Consider the following 20,129-nt stretch of genomic DNA (forward strand, 5'->3'; position numbering starts at 1 on the left):
TTCTTTTGGTAAATAAGGTTTGTTTATACTTGAAAAAAAAAAAAAAAACTCTCTCATATCTGATTAATATAACATCTCCCTCTTCCCCATGCCAAACCGGATTTGAAAAAAATACATAAACTTACAGCTATTCAAACCTTTTCCCTAACCATAACCTAATTTGTGTTATATAATTTTCTTTGTTTTTACATGAATCATTCCCCAAAGTTGAAATCTTTCCCTATCCATGGGTTCATTAATCCAATTTGAAACAACCTTAACACAAATCTCTGAGGATACAAGGCATGCTTCAAACAATTAGATGACAAAAGTCAAATATCAACTCAAATCTCAAAGGTAATCCCAAAATTGAAAACTTCAATATCATCTATTTTTCAATTGTTTATTGAAATTAGGGTTTTTGACTTTTGATATTTAAAGGGGTCTTGGGCCAAGAGGCTTATCATGACAACGTACAAATATATTAGTAGCAGGACGTATGTTTGTCAGAGAGTGTATTCTTATGACCTAAGTAGTAGTTAAACAAAAACGCAAATGGATATGTATATATATATATATATATATATATGGCATAATTAGTTAATTGGTCCTTTAAAGACATTTTAGGTTTCATAATGGTCCCTTAAAGAAAAAAAGTTTTGGATTGGTCCCTTAAAGACATATCTGTCAGTCGTTTTGGTCTCTTCCGTCCATTTTTTCCAAAGAAACGTTAACTATTAATAGGTGAACCAATATACATTGTGGTCTACCGTAGACCTCAATAAAATTTAAAATTTTAACCATTTGATTATTTTGTCAAAATCTTAACCATCAAATCATGTAAAGTATATGGTATCTAAGAGCCAACCAACCACACCTAACTTTTTCTCCTTTTGTTTTCATCTTCTTCCTTATTCTTCTTCATCACCAGAGAAGAACTAGTGCCAAAAACCAATAACAAAAAGCAAACGTTTTTCACAACCACCAACCTGCATATTCACATGGTGAGCTTCATCTTCACCATCACCCCCTTCTTTTGAATCTCATCAAAATCTTCAATACCCAGAACTCAAAATCCCTCAATTCATCAACCCTTTTGATTTGATAATTTAGGGTGAATGAAGCTTTGATTTTTAAAGCCAACAAAATCATGAAATTAAAAACCACAAACATCAAATCTGGATAAATCTAACATGCTTGGTGACTGAAGCTTTGATTTTTAAAACTAACAAAACCACAAAATTAAAAACCACAAAAGATCACATCTGTATGAATCTAATTAATAAACTTGGTGGGAGTGGTTATGTTTTAGATCTAGAACTTAGATTTTCTTTTTCCTTGAAGTGAAGAGAAAAAAAAGAATTTAAGATTTTTGCAAATTTGGATTAAATTTTTCTGGATATGTTTAGAAATTCTGGGTTTAAAGGATGAAGTTATGAAGAACATGATAAAGGGATTATGAAGGAATGAGGAAGAAGATGAAGAAATAGAAATAAAAACTAGTTGGTGATGGTGCACTGTTAGATCTGGTGGACATGCAAAATCTAATGGTTTCTTTCTTTTCAAAAAGATCTGATGGTTAAGATTAAAAAAATTATTGAGGTATATGGTGGACCACCTATAATGTTGGTCTACCTAATACATTTGGGGTTGATAAATTAACAGAAAGGACTAATTTGACAAACAGTGACATCTTTAAGGGATCTAAGCGGAACTTTTATTCAATAAGGGACTAATGTGAAATAAAAAAATTCTTTAAGGGATCAAAATACTAATTAAGCCTATATATATATATATATATATATATATATATATATATATATATATATATATATATATATATATATATATATATATATATTCAAATCTTTACAAATTGTTGATGTCATCTAGTCCACATCTATAACAAAATAAAGTATTTACAAAATACCAATTAAATTGTTGAGAATTTTAATTTATGTAGCCAGCAATATCTCCAAGGGCATCTCCAATGGCTTTATCAAGCCCAAGAGGTTTATCATGACAAATTACAAACATATATATTCCACGGGTGTGAACTTTACTATGCCTATAATTCATGAACCTATTGTACTAGTAGTACTTTGTAATGTATATAGTGGTCCATCAGAATCAAAAGAAAGAAACAAAACCTTGTTTTCTTGGTTCTCTAGACTTATGGGTGTAATCTCACCAATCTCTTTTCATAACAAATACTCCGGTAAGCAAAGAAGAAGGTTTACACGCAATGTTGTTAGTTGGTTATGGACAACATATGGGCCAAGATATTTGGATCTTGATGAACTTGCACGGGGTTTGTTTTGGCAACGAAGGAATTTTTATTTGAAAAAAAAACACTTGTATTTATAGGCTGACGTGAGATTCTCATATCTCTCATTTATCCGATTATAGATGATGAATACTATCAGGGCCCGTTTGGTGCACAAGATAGGATAGTGACAAGATATGATATACAACAGAATAGTGATAGGATAGAATATCAGCAGGATAATAGTTATCCTATCCTATGTTTGGTACACACATGATAACAAACATGATAACTATTATATCATATTTTTAATACATATTTGTTCATACCAATATGATAAGATACATAACATATTTAAATGACAAAGTTACCCTTATAAAACAATTGATATTTTTTAAAAATTATATTGTAATACTTTGAATTTTATAAATAAAAATATAAATAACTAATCAAATAACTTTAAATTTTAAATACAAATCATGAGAAAATAAACAAATTAAGTTTTTTATATGAATCATGATCAAATAAATAATTCAATTATACATGTTACATAAGCTATATAAATATAATATATATCTCATATGTAAATAATAAAACTACCATTGCAAAAGAATTATATTTAAGTTGTTATTAAATTTAAATTAATATTCCTATTTTGCAATTTTTTAATAATTATTTTACTTTAAAATATTGTAATTTTAGGATAATTTTGATTTTATAAATTATATAAATTACAAAATTACCCTTGTGAGAAAATCACACACACACACACACACACACACACACACACACACATATATATATATATATATATATATATATATATATATATATATATATATATATATATATATATATATATATATAAATTAATTATTTTATTATTAATTTACTATCAAATTATTTTATTATTTATATTTTATTAATTTTAAGTTTTTTATTTTAAAATATATTTTATAGAATAAATCAACAATTTTTTCTTATCCTATCCTGCTGGTAACCCAGCTCAAATTCAGAATAAAGATTTTAACTAGAGAAACAGGATAGGATAAGCTTCAGGATTAACTTATCATATCCTGTCGTGTCACCAAACACTGGATTGAGACATAATATGATACAGTTATCATATCCCGTCTCATATCATGTGCACCAAACAGACCCTCAAGAGTTAGCAAAACTTCAAACACATACACATAAAAACTAAGCATTTACTATTATTTTCTTAGCAAGTCAGTAGGAACCCATATTACTACTCCATCTATTTCAAAATGATAGAAAAATAGTTTTCGAGCATATTATCACAAGTAATCTTTTTTTTTTTTTTGAAGAAGCTAAAGAATAACATTCAAATAAGCACAAGATATGTCTATAAAAAAGATACAAAGTGTTTAATCCAAACCGGTTCATATGTCTAGGAAACATACATCCACATGGGAAAGGTCTATGAGAAATCGCTAGCCATGCCACAAAACAACCTGATTTTTGAAGTTGTTTTTTTAAAAAAAATGAAGTTTGTTCTTTTTTTTTACGATAAGAAAGTTTATTCCTTCCTTATTATATTCAGATTTAAACAGAATTTATTACCAATAATAAATTAATAATGGTTCTTTGAAGATTTAAAATTCTATAGATAAGATGAGTACTATGTGTAATTGTTAAAAATTTCAAGTGCAAACTAAAAGAACAGATCTGAGTTATCTTCATCCAACTCCTCTACCAATAATAAGGTGTACCAATGTTCAAAGTGATTGAAATGAAACGTTTATGTATAGACAGTAAAAACATACAAACCATGTAAGATAGCCTTGAGGATTGAGGTGCAAAAAGAAAAGACTTTCGGTATAATCAAACTAAGATCTTTCAAAAAGACCAAAGTAAAACTCCTTCATTGAACCGAAACTATGCATTACATTTGCAGACTATACATTAAAGTAATTTTTTGATAACATACCTTAACTGTATTGTATATTTTATTTTTTAAAGTTTGGATTTTATCATCGTATCTATATCCTGAGAGAGCATAGAAGTACTCCTAAACCAGTGGAATGCATTACCCAAAAGCATAAGCAGGATAAAGTATATCAGCATTTAAAATATGAGCATTCCTAACACAAGTCAGCATGGGAAAAACATGCATAAGCCTTCGAGATGTATTATTTAAGATATGATGATAATGAACTCAAAGTAAAAAAATTAGAGGATTTTATTGACGTAACTTATGGCAACTACTATTGGTTCCAAAGCTTACATTCACAATGAAATATATCAAATATCAAAGAAAAGAAATTTTCCAGATGGTTCACCCTTATGCTGATATCACAAACTAACACGATATCTCAAAGGATCCCAGTGAAAATAAGGCTTGTTTGTGGATTGGCATTGGACTTGTAAAGACTAAAGAGGGTAGCTGTAGCCTGTAAGTCCATGTTATGACTCTTCGTATAGATTGTATTCTCTGATGATAAAGCATGAATTCCATTACATATTTCGTCTCTTTTCCTTCTCAACACCAACAATGAATAGAAATCATTTAAAATAGAATGTAATAAAGCAAACCTGCAAAGACCTTTTTGCTGCCTGAGAAACTTCAGAAGCTGGATCAAATTGTGCAAACCACCCTGGTCCCATCAAAGTCTTTAAATCTGGAGCTAAATCTCTCCTGAGAAGGTTGTGGGAAGTGAAGTCAACAACAGGTCTCCGACTATATGAATTTAATTCACTCATTCATGGTATATTAATACTTCAGAAGGATCAGGTTTCAAACCAAAAACATATTTAATCCATAAATAATTTTAATTCAATAAAATTAAGATATGCTCAAAACCAGTTTTTTTGAAGAAGCAAAAACTTTTATTAAAAGTGAATAATGCACAAGTGGTGCAAATTCACAAAACCAAAAAAAACCACCTGATACAATGAAGATCAGCAAAACATCCCAAACGAAGGCATGACAACAAATTACTATACACTACAATTCTACAAAGGCTAAGCACAAACCCAAGGCCTTTACAATCAAATGAGAGATACAGAAACCACTCAATACAGATTCAACAACAAAAAGGCAAAACACTAAAACGGCCGAAAAACAAGGAAGAAACCAAACTTGACGAGAACTAGCAAAATCGCTACAACAGCTCGGTTCACAATTAACACATCAAAACAAATACACCTTAGGATCTCGCGTCAAGCCACAAACGAACACTCAGGCTGCAGAAGCAAAGCTTCCAACCCGAGATAACAGGGCGAAGACATTATGAGATGCAACTAAAGCGCAAAATTTTGACGAGTAATTGCAAACAGTCAGCTCCACTAACACCCCTTCTTCAACCCTGCACTTGAAAAATCACCAGGTGGCCATTAACCATCAGTTTCTAATACATGGGCATAGAAGGACATTCAAACAACTCACTCCAAGGTCTGCAGTAAGTAAAATCCTTTACCACCGACCTGTTTAAAGCTGCACAAACAGAAAAGCAACACAGCAAAAAACAGTTTTGGAAGACCAACAATTCTAGCAAAAACAGTTTAACTGTGAAGCATATGTAGCAAACCATTTGATGGCAGAAAACAAACATTCTATTCCAAAATATTGAGAACATCCCTTGAGTCTAACAACCATTTCTGTAAAAGGGATCATTGATTATTGTCTGTACACTCCCATACATGCATGCTAAAGGATCATTAATCCACTGGAAAAGAGGAAAAATAAAACCTTTATGACAATTTTTTAATATTCTCCAAGCCAAAACCTTTGCCTCTTCTACAACTTTTCTCCCATTAAAACCTTCATGGTTGAAAACTACTGTGTTCCTAGCTTTCCAAGTTGCAAATATATTTGCAAACCAAATCACCCCTAACATTTCTTGTATTTTCTTGTTACCTACCACTAATCCTTTGAACATTTATGATCAATCCCCCCTTCTATAAATGCAGTTGAGATTCCCAACCACTTTCAAAGACTCTTACCATGATAGATATCATCGGACAGTTGAAGAACATATGTATAGCACGTTCCTCACATCCACACCCCCACCCACACAAAGAAATGAGGAGTTTAAATTTACACCTCTCAACCTAAGATTATCCTTCGTTGGGAGTCTATCATACAATACTCATGATATCATGATCACACTCAAAACCAGTTGAATAGGTACATGTTAAAAACAACTCTTTAATGTATGTATATTTGGTAGACTAAAATGTCCAAGCCTGGTGGAAACTGGGATAATGCTTATTGGGTGGAATAGAATGTAGACACCAATTTCCAAAAGATATTTGGCTTCTTCATACGCTATTGAAGCAGGTAACTTATAAGTTATTACCAATCAGAAAATTGAATGGGATGAGTTCAAACATCAAATATTATGATTGGTGAGCATGTCTTGATAGAGAACCATAGGCATGAATCAGCAAAACTTCCATGGTAGGGGAAGAATGAATAAATTTATTCATAAAATAAATCAACAAAAACTTATCAAATTTCCAAGTGTTCAAATACTTAAAATTATACAGTAACAAATGCAAGAAAGAAACATGAATAAATGTTCATTAGAATAGGTCAAGTTCTAACCCAACAGAAGTGACAAGTGTGGTCATGGTATCATGAGTAGCCCGCCTAACCTCCCTATTGTAGTCCAGCAACAGCTTTTTATATTCAAATGCCTACACGAGAACAAATTAAATGATCGAGTATATTAAATAAGTATATGAAAAAATTGAGACAGGACCATTTAAGAACTACTAGACCATTAGAGGGGGAATAAAACTGGTTTATATATGCATGGGAAAGAATATATCACAACTGCAATAGAATGCATTACCCTCAAACGTAAGCGGGATAAAATATATCACAAATTTAATAGCAGAAACTGGCCTTTGGAAATTCCTTACCTAGTCAAGACAGCTTTCAAAAGAACAATCATCACGATGTTAAACAGAATCACCAACAATGAGGGGCTGCAGAAACTAAAAATGAAACTATTGAAATTCACAGCTTTCAGAAAACAACCATCATGATTCGAGTTTAATAAAACCCACTGCAGTTTTCTAACATTATTAAAACAAGTAGATGGATTAAAAAATCACTGTAAAAACAGATAATTTGAACTCTTAAGCATCGCATATATCCATATTGAACAGATGCATAAAAACCATACTACCGAAAACCTTTCCTCATGAATCCTGCTACTCATCATATCTGCAAATTGCAAGTGTTTTCTGTCAACATTATGCATAGCTAAAGCACCCCCAAACCATTAAAAAAATTCTTATGAAGCCTTAGAAGATAAAAGAATACAACATTCAAAGAACAAACGAATAACAGACTCATCCTCGCAAATATGCCCGAAGGCAAATAGGAGAACTGGAGAGCAGATCCTGTCCCATTAATGTTTTCATTAAACAATAAAATAAAAAGACAAAAAGACAAAGTGTGAATGGTGAGGATGTGAACTGCTCCCTCTGCAGTTTATTTTCAAATTGAGAGGATCTGCTCTCGGAGAACTGAGACTAATAATCCCTCTCTTGATAAGGTTATCCTTGATAAGGATTCTGTTTTGTAACAGCTCCACACAAACGATGAGACATTCCAGATTTTGATTATATGCAGAAAGTACTGAATAAAAAATCCCAATGCCTCCACCCTCCAAACTCATCTATTTACATTAATTTTAATATTCTCCATGCATAAGTTTCTGCGCTCTTCTTCCCACTGAAAAACCCTTCCCCATTGAATGCAATTTTGCCACTCCTATATAGAGAACTTCAGTACAAGGTGTACCAGAGTTCAAAGAGATTGAAATTAAAAGTTTATGTATAGACAGTAAAAACATACAAACCATGTAAGATAGCCTTGAGGACTGAGGTGCTAAAAGAAAAGACTTCTGGTACAATCTTTCAACAAGACCAAAGTATAACTCCGTCATTGAGCAATATGAACTGCATCATCAAAAGTATGCATTACACTTGCAGACTATGCATTCCAGTAAATATATTCCACTTGTTCATCAATGCTACATGATTCCATCACCCATGTCCATGACATCAAAGTTAAGGTCTCTGATATCATCATACAAACTACACTTGTGCATCATGAGCTTTATACAATGCCTTCCTACTCAAAGCATCTGCCACCACATTTGCTTTGGTACTTCAGATCGAAGCCGAAATCCATCTCCTCTGTCTCACAAAGTGGATTCTCATTCCAGTCAAAATACTGTAAATTAACATATATCAGCTATGTAATTGTCTGAAATCAAAACTTTTTCGTGCAGCTTTAAGTTACAAATACATGTAACCGGATAAATAAGTTGCAAATGAATGTTCTTGTCAATGATACTATTTCCTTCCATTCAAAAATATTACAAACAAAGCCACAATAAGAGAATGGTCTATGATACCGGGAAAGATTGTCAGGCGAAACTTACCCTGAAGGACATATATTTGGTTAAGCTTGTACATCAGGCTACTCTTCATAGAAGTATAAATCAAAAATCTTTGTAATCCAATTAAATGTAATGCTCATTAAATTAATATAGATTATAGAAAATCTCCCTTTATATAGTCAATCATGTTTAATCATGTGATACACAGGGCCGGCCATTGGGTCAAGCAACCAAAGATAGGGCTTTAGGCCCCAACATATTTTTTAAATTATCAAAGTAATTAGGGCCTAAAAAAAAAAGTATCTGTTAATAATATATATAGTTTAGGCCTCTGATAAATATTGGAATATGCAAAGTAGCCTAGTTGGCTACACATGCTTCTTTTTAGCGTGAGGTAACAGCATCAATTAATGAGCATCGATTATATAATGACCTTGATGAAGAGCATGTTCTAACTATACTATATAATAATGAGCTTGACTTATCAAAACTGACGACATTATTTTATAAGGAAAAATATGCAATTATACTCATTAATTGAAAAATCAATTACTCAAATTTAAATAATGAGCGGAGTTGCTTATTTTTCGCCGCTATGACATACTTATGACTCATAAGTTATAAGGGTCTGTGATTACAGTAACAATTGCAATCGCATTGCAATCCTTGACATTGCAAAGAACCAAGGTCGAATATGACCAATGCAGCCTCAATTGCAGTTGTATTGTCGGCAACATAAAAAACTGTATGTTGCGACCCCAAATTGCAGACCCTTGATACTTATAGAATGACACTAAGCGAAACACAACCTCCCTCCTCTGTAGACCGTAATGGTATACAAATACCAGTTAACTTCATCAGCAGAATTCTTAGCAGCCATAGTTTTTTTATATATATAAGATAAAGTTTAAGTGTGTTAAGTCTCAGGGACTCATTACGGTTAGGAGAAAAAACACAGCAGACAATAGTTGTGATTAGCAGCAGCCATAGTTTAATCCTTACAGATAAGTAATGTAATATTTAAAACCACAGATACATAGTTTACCCATTCTAACTAAAACAGGTGCCACCTCTTACCAAACCAATGCTTATTTCTGTAATTTGGCTCTAAAAGTTGTAAAAATGATTATCAACAATGTTATTAGCTTTTTTAATCATCAACAATGATTGCCACCTCTAACCATTCAAGATAATTTTAATTATAAATGAACCAGTAACTATGATCATCAACAATATAATTATAATTATATTTTGATATTTGCAGTTGAAGCTTGTGAAACAAACATTAAAACATCAATTTATGTACCTGTGCCACCAAATCAGCATATTTATAAATGCTGCATTATCTCTTAAAACAATTCCACCCCATCTGGTGCCAGAGTCAATTCAGATTGACCCAATCTCTCTCTAAGATCCAATTTCTTGAGCATGTGCAATTCTTAACCTCAAGTCACGGTAATCACCAACTTAGGCTACATGATTCCATCACCCATGTTGGTGACATCAAAGTTAAGGTCTCTGATATCTTCATACAAACTACACTTGTGCATCATGAGTCCTGGTTTATACAACGCATTCTTACTCAAGTATCTACCACCACATTAGCTTTGCCAAATTGATACTTCAGATCGAAGTCGAAATCCATCTCCTCTATGGCTCTATCTCATAAAGTGGATTATCATTCCAGTCAAATTACTGTAAATTAATTGGAAGGAAGAGAGGTGTTGCGTGTATACAATACTATAAGGATTCAAGTAAAAAATTATTCATAAGATTTTATTGTTATGAAAATATATGGGGAATTTTTGCAATCAGGGTTTGTTATACAATGATTTAAGGGATAATTGTCTGAGATTAACATATATCAGCTATGTACTTCAATAACATTTAGCTATGTAACTTCAATATCGATTCAACAGAAGCCCAGAATAAATGCCCAGCATAGACTTTTTGGCTTCACAATCATGTTATACATAAATAAAAGCATAAACATTCGACCATAAAAAATCTAGATTGATAGAAAATTAAAACTTTTATTGATTAACTTTCAACAAAGAACAGAACAAACATTCATATAAAAGGAAACATAACATAGAAACTTATGCAATCAACTTATACATTGCCGCCACCACGGAGCCTGAGAACAAGGTGAAGCGTAGATTCTTTCTGAATATTATAATCAGCAAGAGTCCTTCCATCTTCAAGCTGTTTACCAGCAAAGATCAATCGCTGCTGATCAGGTGGAATCCCCTCCTTATCCTGAATCTTCGCCTTCACATTATCAATAGTATCAGAACTCTCCACCTCCAAAGTAATCGTCTTTCCCGTCAACGTCTTCACAAAAATCTGCATTCCACCACGTAACCTAAGAACCAAATGAAGCGTAGACTCTTTCTGGATATTATAATCAGCAAGAGTTCTACCATCTTCCAATTGCTTTCCTGCAAAGATCAATCGTTGTTGATCAGGAGGAATTCCTTCTTTATCTTGAATCTTTGCCTTCACGTTGTCGATTGTGTCAGAAGATTCGACTTCGAGTGTGATGGTTTTGCCAGTTAGGGTTTTGACGAAGATTTGCATGCCGCCACGGAGACGGAGAACGAGATGGAGTGTGGATTCTTTTTGGATGTTATAATCGGCAAGAGTACGGCCGTCTTCGAGTTGTTTTCCGGCGAAGATGAGACGCTGTTGGTCTGGTGGAATTCCTTCCTTATCTTGGATTTTGGCTTTGACGTTGTCGATGGTGTCGGAGGATTCAACCTCTAGGTATAATTCAATCAATAACTTTGGTGCCGTCAACATTAATTTACACCATTTCGTATTTTGAACATTTTAATTTAATTTTTCATATTTGGATATATTTTATCCTCGTATGTTATGTTTATGATTTTTCCATTATTAAACATGAATATGTTTATCGTTTCATTCGTTTTTTATTTTAGTGATTTTGAATTTGTCTTATACGGTGTAATCATGCGATTTGAGTGAATGAATATTATTTTTTAGTAAAAATTAAAAAGAGAAAATATAATATGCACCGATGGTATTAAATCATTTTACACATTCAATGAACATATTGTATTCTGTCAAATCATAGAGATATTTTAAAATTTGTTGTATGTCATAATATATTGATGGTTTTTTTTTTTTTGTTTAATGAAACAAACTTATAACATTTCATTAATCAATAAGTGTTCAATACAATACAATGTGGTATGTCAACCAAAGTTTAGGGACTAGCTATATATGTGGCCGCCTTAGTTAAGCTACGAGCAACCTCATTTATTTGTCTCCTAATAAACTTAACACTACAATTTACAATGATTTCTCCAAATTCGGTCACATCATGCTTTTTGGAGTGGAAATTATCCACTACTATTTTCGAATCAAGCTCAAAATCAATCGGACCTAAGTTTAGCTCATGCATCCATTTAAGAGTTGAAAGTAAGCAAGTGTCCCGCCAATGCGAACATCACATATTGGGATTATGCTGCGCGAGACTCCACATTTAACAACTTATTTAATGAGTCAATATGTTGAGTTAGTTTCGCATTCATTGATTGAGAATTGCAGTGGAGTGTTTAATGGATTGGAGTCATTGGTTGATGTTGGTGTTTAAAATTGCAGTGGACATCGCATAACTGGAATGACGATGAATGTGTGAATATATTGAAGAATTGTAAGGATGCAATAGCAAAGAAAGGTAAAGAAGGGAAGGTAATTATCATTGATATGGTGTTGGACACTGAGAACGGAGACAATAATGAATCAATTGAAACACAACTCTTCTATGATATGTTAATGATGGTAATACTCACAGGAAAAGAGAGAAACAAGAAAGAATGGATTAAGTTAATTTCTTTGGCCAGTTTTAGTGACTACAAGATTACTCCAATTTTAGGCTTAAGGTCTGTGATTGAGATCTACCCATAATATATAAAAGGCTTAACTATACATTTGATCCCTTACGTTTATTTTAAGTTTTAATTTGGTCCCTTACGTTTAAAAAGTATCAATTTGGTCCCTTACATTTATTTTAGGTTTCAAGTTAGTCCTTTCCGTCAATTTTGTCACATGTGGCAGTCAATTTGCATACGTGGACTGACACGTGGCACTTTGACACGCTGACACGTGTACTGTTCAAATGGTGTTAGTGACAAAACTAACGGAAAGGACTAACTTGAAACCTAAAATAAACGTAAGGGACCAAATTGATACTTTTTAAACGTAAGGGACCAAATTGAAACCTAAAATAAACGTAAGGGACCAAATGTGTAGTAAGCCTATATAAAATATAGTCATTTGACATATATGTAACAACAATAAAGTCTTTGTATAGATTCTTTAATTTATTAAGTCGTCGACCGATGTTATGAACCAAAATTTGTAGAAACCAACAACGTGTAGCACATGTGGTATGATTTTGTTCAAAGTATGATCTCTGACTAGTTCATATAGAAAAACATTTGTTGAGAGAGGTCAACCCTTAAATATATCTCAATTTCCTCAAGAGAGTCAGAAAAATCACAAATCAAAACCTTTTCTTGCAGTTTAAGTTACAAATACATGCAACCGGATAATTAAGTTGCAAATGAATGTTGTTGTCAATGATACTATTTTCTTCCATTCAAAAATATTACAAACAAAGCCACAATAAGAGAATGGTCTAAAATCCCGGGAAAGATTGTCAGGCGAAACTTACCTCTACGGACATATATTTGGTTAAGCTTGTACATCAGGCTACTCTGCATAGAAGTATAAATCAAAATCAATATTTGTAATCCAATGAAATGCTCATTAAATTAATATAAGTCTGTAGAAAATCCTCCCTTTATATCTAAGTTAATCATGTTTCATGTGATACACATTTTTATAAAACTTCAAAGTGATACACATGTTTAGAACAAAAAATACAATAAATAGTTTACAATCCCAAAACCAAAAGCTGGCTTGCTCCACTATAATTAGTCAAAAGCAACCCAAACTACTATAATACCATAAGAGCACAAACATAGATTGCACACAAAGCTCTACCAGAGACCGAAATCCCAACTGAAGCAGACCTTAGAAACCAATAGCAGAACGCAGCACAACAGTAAAAATGCAGAAAAACACAGCAGACACGGGACTCATCCGGAGAAAAAACCGAGAGGTATGGACAAAACGCAATCTGACTTTTGCACCCATGAAAATCACCTTCGCATGCATAAAGCAGGTAATGGTTATAAGTTGTGATTAGAAGCCATAGTTTAATCCTTACAGATAAGTAATGTAATATTCTTAAGCCATGATGTATATCTAATGTAATATTATTCGATATTTAAAAACACAGATACATAGTGTTGTGCACAAATAGTAACAGAAGGTAATAATAACGAAATTGCAAACAATAAGAACACAAGAAGTTTGATAACGGAGTTCCCCTTTGCTACGTCTCCGGCTGCAGAATTCGCTACAGCTCGTTTCTATTAGATGAAAGAATGAATTAGGGTTTCAGTGTTACAAGCGGTATATATAATAATAATAGAATGTCGAAAATACCCCTGCACCATAAGACGTAGCCATTCTAACTAAAACAGGTGCCACCTCTAACCAAACCAATGTTTATTTTTGTAATTTGGCTGTAAAAGTTGTAAAAATGATTATCAACAATATTATTAGTTTTTTTAATCATCAACAATGATTACCACCTCTAATCTTTCAAGATAATTTTAATTATAAATGAACCGGTAACTATGATCATCAACAATATAATTATACTTTGATATTTGCAGTTGAAGCTTGTGAAACAATCATTAAAACATCAATTTATGTACCTGTGCCACCAAATCAGCATCTTTATAAATGCTGCACGATCTCTTAAAAGGAGAACCTAGAACTTTTAAGTCGAAAACATCGTCGTTTAATCTCTCACCAGAGATAAGCACTTCTAACTCAACTCTAGTAAGTGTTTTCACGCTCCTCTTCACTCCAAACACAAGCTCCTTATTCTCATCACCACTTCCCTTGTAACATTTCCAAGTCCCATTCTACCAAAATAAAAATAAAAACATATTTAAAAAAATGTCCAAATTTACTTTTTTAACATTTGGATAAACAACAATTTTAGTCGGTAGAATGTGAGGCATCGTCATTATAACCACTAATATCTCTACTTATGAACTAAATTAACTAACTAAGAACATGACCAAAATGAATTATAAAAAACACATTTGATGACTAAAATGCAAAATTTGACAATGCCAAATTTCAAGCTTATACCTTATTTTTCCTAGCTTATAAGCTAATTATATTACGATAGCATCTTAAAATTACTGGTTAGTAGGTGACCAAACAAATCTTGAAAAGACTCTGATATCATCTTAAAATTTTAGGTTGGGTCTAACTCAACTTTACAATACTAATTTTGTAAGGTGAGAATTTCCCCCACTTATAAACATATTTCCCGGCCATCTCACATCTATGTGAGACTCTTAAGTCTTAACATAAATATGTAGTAAACATATAACAAATTATTTCATATTTATCGATTATTAGTTCAACCACTAATTTTACCCGATATAACAAATTCAACTATCTAACACTTATCCGCCGTAAACTATAAAGAGTTCCATATTAGTTCACCAGCTATAAACTAACTTATCAAATATCGCTATCTTTTGTGAGCGTGAGTCAAACTAAGGGATAATTGAGGATGTATTTGCAGTTTCAAATAATCAAAGACTTAATATTTTTGAATAATAAAAAAGAAACAAAGAAAAAGAGACTAACTTGATAGCGGTGGATGGAGAAGAGAGGATTATTGTTGGAATCAAGCAACAGTTTGGTATCCTTTGGAGGGGAAGATGAGGTGGGATTAGGTGGTTGGCGGTGCACCTTGAAGACTATGTTCCCCGATGCATCGGTGAAAGATAGGATGCCACGTGGAACTCCGGCGTGTTTTTTGGAACCGAAGAGATCGATTGGGATGTTGTGATCTTCGGTGCCTGTATACGCGCAATCTGAAGTTTCCAATTCCATATTTGTTTTTGTTTACTATTTTTTCCTCTTAAATTCAATACAAATACAAAAAAGCATCACACAAAATAATTAAAATATAATATAATAATATTTTTTATAAAGAGCTGCGGAATCAGATGCTGTTTGGGTGAGTCAAAATTAAGAATTGCGATTAACAATCAAAACCATTTTTATCATAAAAAAAAAGGTTAATCATATGCACGTTTGTAATTTTTTGTTTGTTTTTATTAGGACAAATGAATTGGAGAAATTCTTAGTGAGACCGCACCTAAACATTAATGATTAGGCACAACCAATTAAATAATTACAAATCATTAATTTATTTAAAAATTACAAGTAATTATTAGTGTAGTAATTAATAAAACCAAATCTCTTTAACCAAAAAAAAATTAACAAAACCAAATTTTTATAAATAAGGAAAGAAAAAAAAATTACATGTGCACTTTATATTTTGATTCATACGCTCATCATATATATTTTTTTTCATACTAAGCTTTCTTTTTATTTTTTTTTACTAATTGAAACCTTTGTATTTATATTAATAAGCTAAGGTTCCATTTGGATTAACTTATTTTTAAACTTATGCAAACAACTTATGCAATATAAATTATGTTTTTTGCTATTTTATAAGTTCACACTAATGAAAATATTATTGTTATAAGCTATTTTATTATAAACTATACCTTGACAAACTTATAATAATACATAAAAATTGCATAAGCTGTTTGTATAAACTCAAAAATAAGCTAACACAAACGGGGGCTAATTCAATTAGCTTATTGTTTATATTTTATAATTTATATTTCACCTAAATAATAGTTTATATTTTATTAATTTTCTCTCATTTTATTCTTATTATCTTACTTTAAAATAATTAAATATTAATTAAATATTTTTTATGGCACTTTATATTAATAAGATAATTCAACTGTTAATTTTACTAAATAATACAAATTGAATTATCTAGCTTATCGGCTATAATTTATACAATATAAATTTGTTTATCAACTATTCACTATTTCTTTATCAAACAAATTCATAATAGTTTGGATAGTCCTTAAGTTTCCAAAAAATACAAAAATAATAATGAATAAAAATAAGGTAAATTCTTTGATACCAAACTAATATTATTGGGCACCACTATTTCATACGCAAAATTCTTTAAAATGTGAATTATGTAAATATAAGTTAATATCAAAATATGATATTTATATTAAAAAAAAAGTATCAAAGTGTTCAAATAAAAATAATTTAAACAAAGAAATCAAAAACAAAAAGAAAGAGCTTAGTTGAAACAAAAAAATACATGAGCAATTAGAAGAAAAAAAAATAATAATAAAGTGCATAGCACATGTTTCTTGACAACTTTTTTTTTTCCTTATTTAGTGAGATTTGGTTTTAATTACTATTCTATTAATTTAATATATTAATAATGAGTTATAATTATTTAATTGGTTGTGCCTAATCATTAATATTTAGGTGATGACTCACCTAAGAATTTCTCAATGAATTGAGTGTCCTTTAAATTTTAAGGATGGTAATAGATTGGTTTTTTAATTTTTTTAATTATTATTTAACTTTATACTATAGATTATATTATAGATTATCCTTTTACCGTTATGATTATTCGTTACAAAACTATTTATGTAGTATGTGTTTATTGAATGATATGATATTTTATAGTTATATGGCTGTTGCAAAAATGCTTATATAGTAATAGTAGTCTAGAAGAATTTATGTGTTTTGAATGTTGTGAACAAACTTTTATAAATTGTAAAACATTCATCATGATAGATGCTTTTTAAAAAGATATTATCGTGGTAAGATACTTTGTAGTTGCTGTTAGGGATCCAAATTGTTAAGAAGTTTCAAATTGTAGTTGATGTAAGATGGTCTACACTGAGTTTATAAAGCAGAGTTAATCGTTACCTTATAAATCAATTTTGTATGGTTAAGATAAGATAAACTTTCAATTCTAAGATGATATCAAAGCAAATTTCGTATCCACCTTGAAGGAATTTTTCCACCGTATTTTCTCTAGAAAATTTAATTTTCTTACTTTTCATTTTCAGTTACTTTTCTCCTTTAATTTTTTGAGATTATTTTCCTTCTGTGCTTTTTTTGAGGAAACCGTATTTTTCTTGCTTTGCTTCCGATTTCTATTTCAATCCATTTTCTTTCGTTGCAAATTGCGATTGTTCCATTTGATTATGACCTTTGTTCGAGTCAATTTCGTTCTTTGCTCTAAAATATAGGTTTTTACCCTACTCATTGTGGGTATTTTTTGCGGGTATCCCACTTACGACCCTTACTAACTTGATCATCGGAGTGTGTGCATCTACCACCCCCTCCTTCACAACGAGTCCAACCATCAACTACAACCAGCTAATCAACAGCGAAGTCTTCACAAAGCGTCTTTTACCGAAGATCTAATTGGTGGCTACACGAAAGGCCACAGTTAGCACGGCGGCTGCTACCACCGCTGACCACGTCAACTTCCTAATAAATGCAGAGTCATCAAACGCTCGCGTCGTCTGGCCAACGTTAACCAGATGTTAGACGGCGCAACAACATCATCTTCATCATCTGTCCTCACTTGAGCTAGCAAACCAACCACAAAGGAACCTCATTATTCCTCCAAGAAACCTCCAGATTCAGCCATTTTAGAAGAATCCTGCCGTTGATCAACCGTTACGTCAAGTTCCACCACCAAACGACAGACAAGCGAGGAACAAGACACAAACAGACTTCTAAGAAGCCTCCTCGACGCCCTACACCACCAGTATGAAGTTGTTAGTTGACAAGGTGAGTTTTTTTCCTTGTCTTACACTTGAAGATAGGAACTTCTAGATAGTTGAAAGAAATATCACCTGCTGCAAAACCGAAAATATTAGCAAAGGCTAGTTTTCTGGATAAGGCCATAGAACCTGCATAGTTTTTCTAGGTGCCTTGACAAAGAGATTGTGTACAAACGAGTTGTGCAACTTGACACGAATATCGAGGCCTAACTCATCCTTACAAAACCGGCTTGTAAGGTGAGGATTGCCTCCTCTTTATAAACTCTTCTCAAGAGTCCTATCTATCCGATGTGGGACTAAATCCCACCGAGTGTTGGCTGCTAACACCCTCCCTCACGCTTCAGCCCAGCGGAATGGGCCTGAAGCGTGGACGACGGAGGAAGGCGGAAGCCCAACGATAGACCCGATAGGCTCTGATACCATGACACGAATATCGAGGCCTAACTCATCCTTACAAAACCGGCTTGTAAGGTGAGGATTGCCTCCTCTTTATAAACTCTTCTCAAGAGTCCTATCTATCCGATGTGGGACTAAATCCCACCGAGTGTTGGCTGCTAACACAACTGCTAGGTCTAAGGTATCAAAAGCCTTAGAACTGTCGTGCCATTTATAAATGTTGCAATATTGATTGTTGATACACTTTTGATGATCAAAAACTCATGGTTATAGCTTTTGTAACCCACCAATGTTGATAGAGGCAGGTGCCAATTGCTCCACAGACTGCCGGAAACTTATCCATAGCAGCAGTGACATACACTAATTCCTGTGGAGGATGGTTCTCTTGTGGCTGATCAAAAGTTATAATGAAAGCCAGACATGCCTTATTTGCTGCTATTTTGATTTTGAGTATCCTGCAAATTGTACCTTGGAAATGAATGTACCTCAATGCATCAGGGAATATCTATAGTTGGATTTGTATAAAACTGATTTTTGTTGCAAAAACTAGTGCTGGTACATTTTTCCTTTATGAACAATCTTCTCCTATATTGTTTCATAATTTCAAGTCTAGCTGCATCTTATCCAAGGATGACTTTCTGCAATTATTATTGCAAGATTGGGATTGTTCTAATGTGTTATTATTTAGATTTGCATTGGTATATGAACAGTTGATGCTTGCACTTTAGCATTGGGATTGTTAAATTGATTATGTACCAAGGGTATCCGTTGTTCTCTTTCATTCCTAATCAATACAAATTCCGATTTTATTAATCTATGTTGGTGGTATTCTAGAGGTGGTATATATTATAAACTATATTGTTGCATAATTTAGAGTATGATAGTATTTTTGAGGCTGAATATTCATGTATTTTTCTTATTTCAAATGCATCTCATACACATGAATATATATAGCATGAGTAGTGATGGTTACAACTATCAAAGAGTCACCACTACTAGGTGCTTAATCAATGATTAAACACTCCACTAAGCACTAAGTTCTTCCACTAATAACATTGGCAATTTTCTAATGTAACTCTTCACTTACACTAGATAATTTCCACTGCCTTATCATATTCCACTAACATAAAATCAGCACATTAACTAACATACTCCCCCTTAATGTGCTGCTCTTTAACTCCCATTGCTTCTCTAAGTTGCTGAAATCTTCCTCTTGGTAGTGCTTTAGTAAAGATGTCTGCAAGCTGCTCTTGTGAACTGCAGAAAATCAACTGCACATCTCCTTCT

At 32.3% G+C, this 20,129-nt stretch overlaps 2 protein-coding genes across 5 annotated transcripts; both read right to left on the minus strand.

Moving 5' to 3' along the window:
• Positions 1-10,641: 10,641 nt before the first annotated feature.
• Positions 10,642-11,439, minus strand: LOC123923468 (polyubiquitin-like). The gene has a single exon (XM_045976156.1). The coding sequence runs from the start codon at positions 11,428-11,430 to the stop codon at positions 10,741-10,743; it is 690 nt and encodes a 229-aa protein (XP_045832112.1). The 5' UTR covers positions 11,431-11,439; the 3' UTR covers positions 10,642-10,740.
• Positions 11,440-13,152: 1,713 nt separating this feature from the next.
• Positions 13,153-15,751, minus strand: LOC123921958 (protein LURP-one-related 7-like). 4 transcript variants are annotated; one of them, XM_045974708.1, is made up of 4 exons: positions 15,400-15,751; positions 14,445-14,657; positions 13,692-13,824; positions 13,153-13,373 (listed from the first exon to the last, which is right to left on the minus strand). In XM_045974708.1, exons 1-3 carry the CDS (start codon positions 15,646-15,648, stop codon positions 13,693-13,695), a joined length of 594 nt encoding a protein of 197 aa, XP_045830664.1. In that variant the 5' UTR covers positions 15,649-15,751; the 3' UTR covers positions 13,153-13,373; position 13,692. The 4 variants fall into 4 exon arrangements, with proteins under 4 accessions (XP_045830664.1, XP_045830663.1, XP_045830662.1 ...); XM_045974707.1 differs by having other exon boundaries at positions 13,663-13,824; XM_045974706.1 differs by lacking the exon at positions 13,692-13,824 and having other exon boundaries at positions 15,400-15,747.
• Positions 15,752-20,129: the final 4,378 nt, after the last annotated feature.

The sequence above is a fragment of the Trifolium pratense genome, linkage group LG4 (assembly GCF_020283565.1).
Source record: "Trifolium pratense cultivar HEN17-A07 linkage group LG4, ARS_RC_1.1, whole genome shotgun sequence".
Lineage (NCBI taxonomy): Eukaryota > Viridiplantae > Streptophyta > Magnoliopsida > Fabales > Fabaceae > Trifolium > Trifolium pratense.

Coding starts and splice junctions, on each gene's coding strand:
- LOC123923468 (XM_045976156.1), bottom strand. CDS start 11,430: ATGTTGACGGCACCAAAGTTATTGATTGAATTATACCTAGAGGTTGAA.
- LOC123921958 (XM_045974708.1), bottom strand. CDS start 15,648: ATGGAATTGGAAACTTCAGATTGCGCGTATACAGGCACCGAAGATCAC. Junction 14,658..15,399: donor TCTCCATCCACCGCTATCAA/GTTAGTCTCTTT, acceptor TTATTTTGGTAG/AATGGGACTTGGAAATGTTA. Junction 13,825..14,444: donor ATGCTGATTTGGTGGCACAG/GTACATAAATTG, acceptor ATGCATGCGAAG/GTGATTTTCATGGGTGCAAA.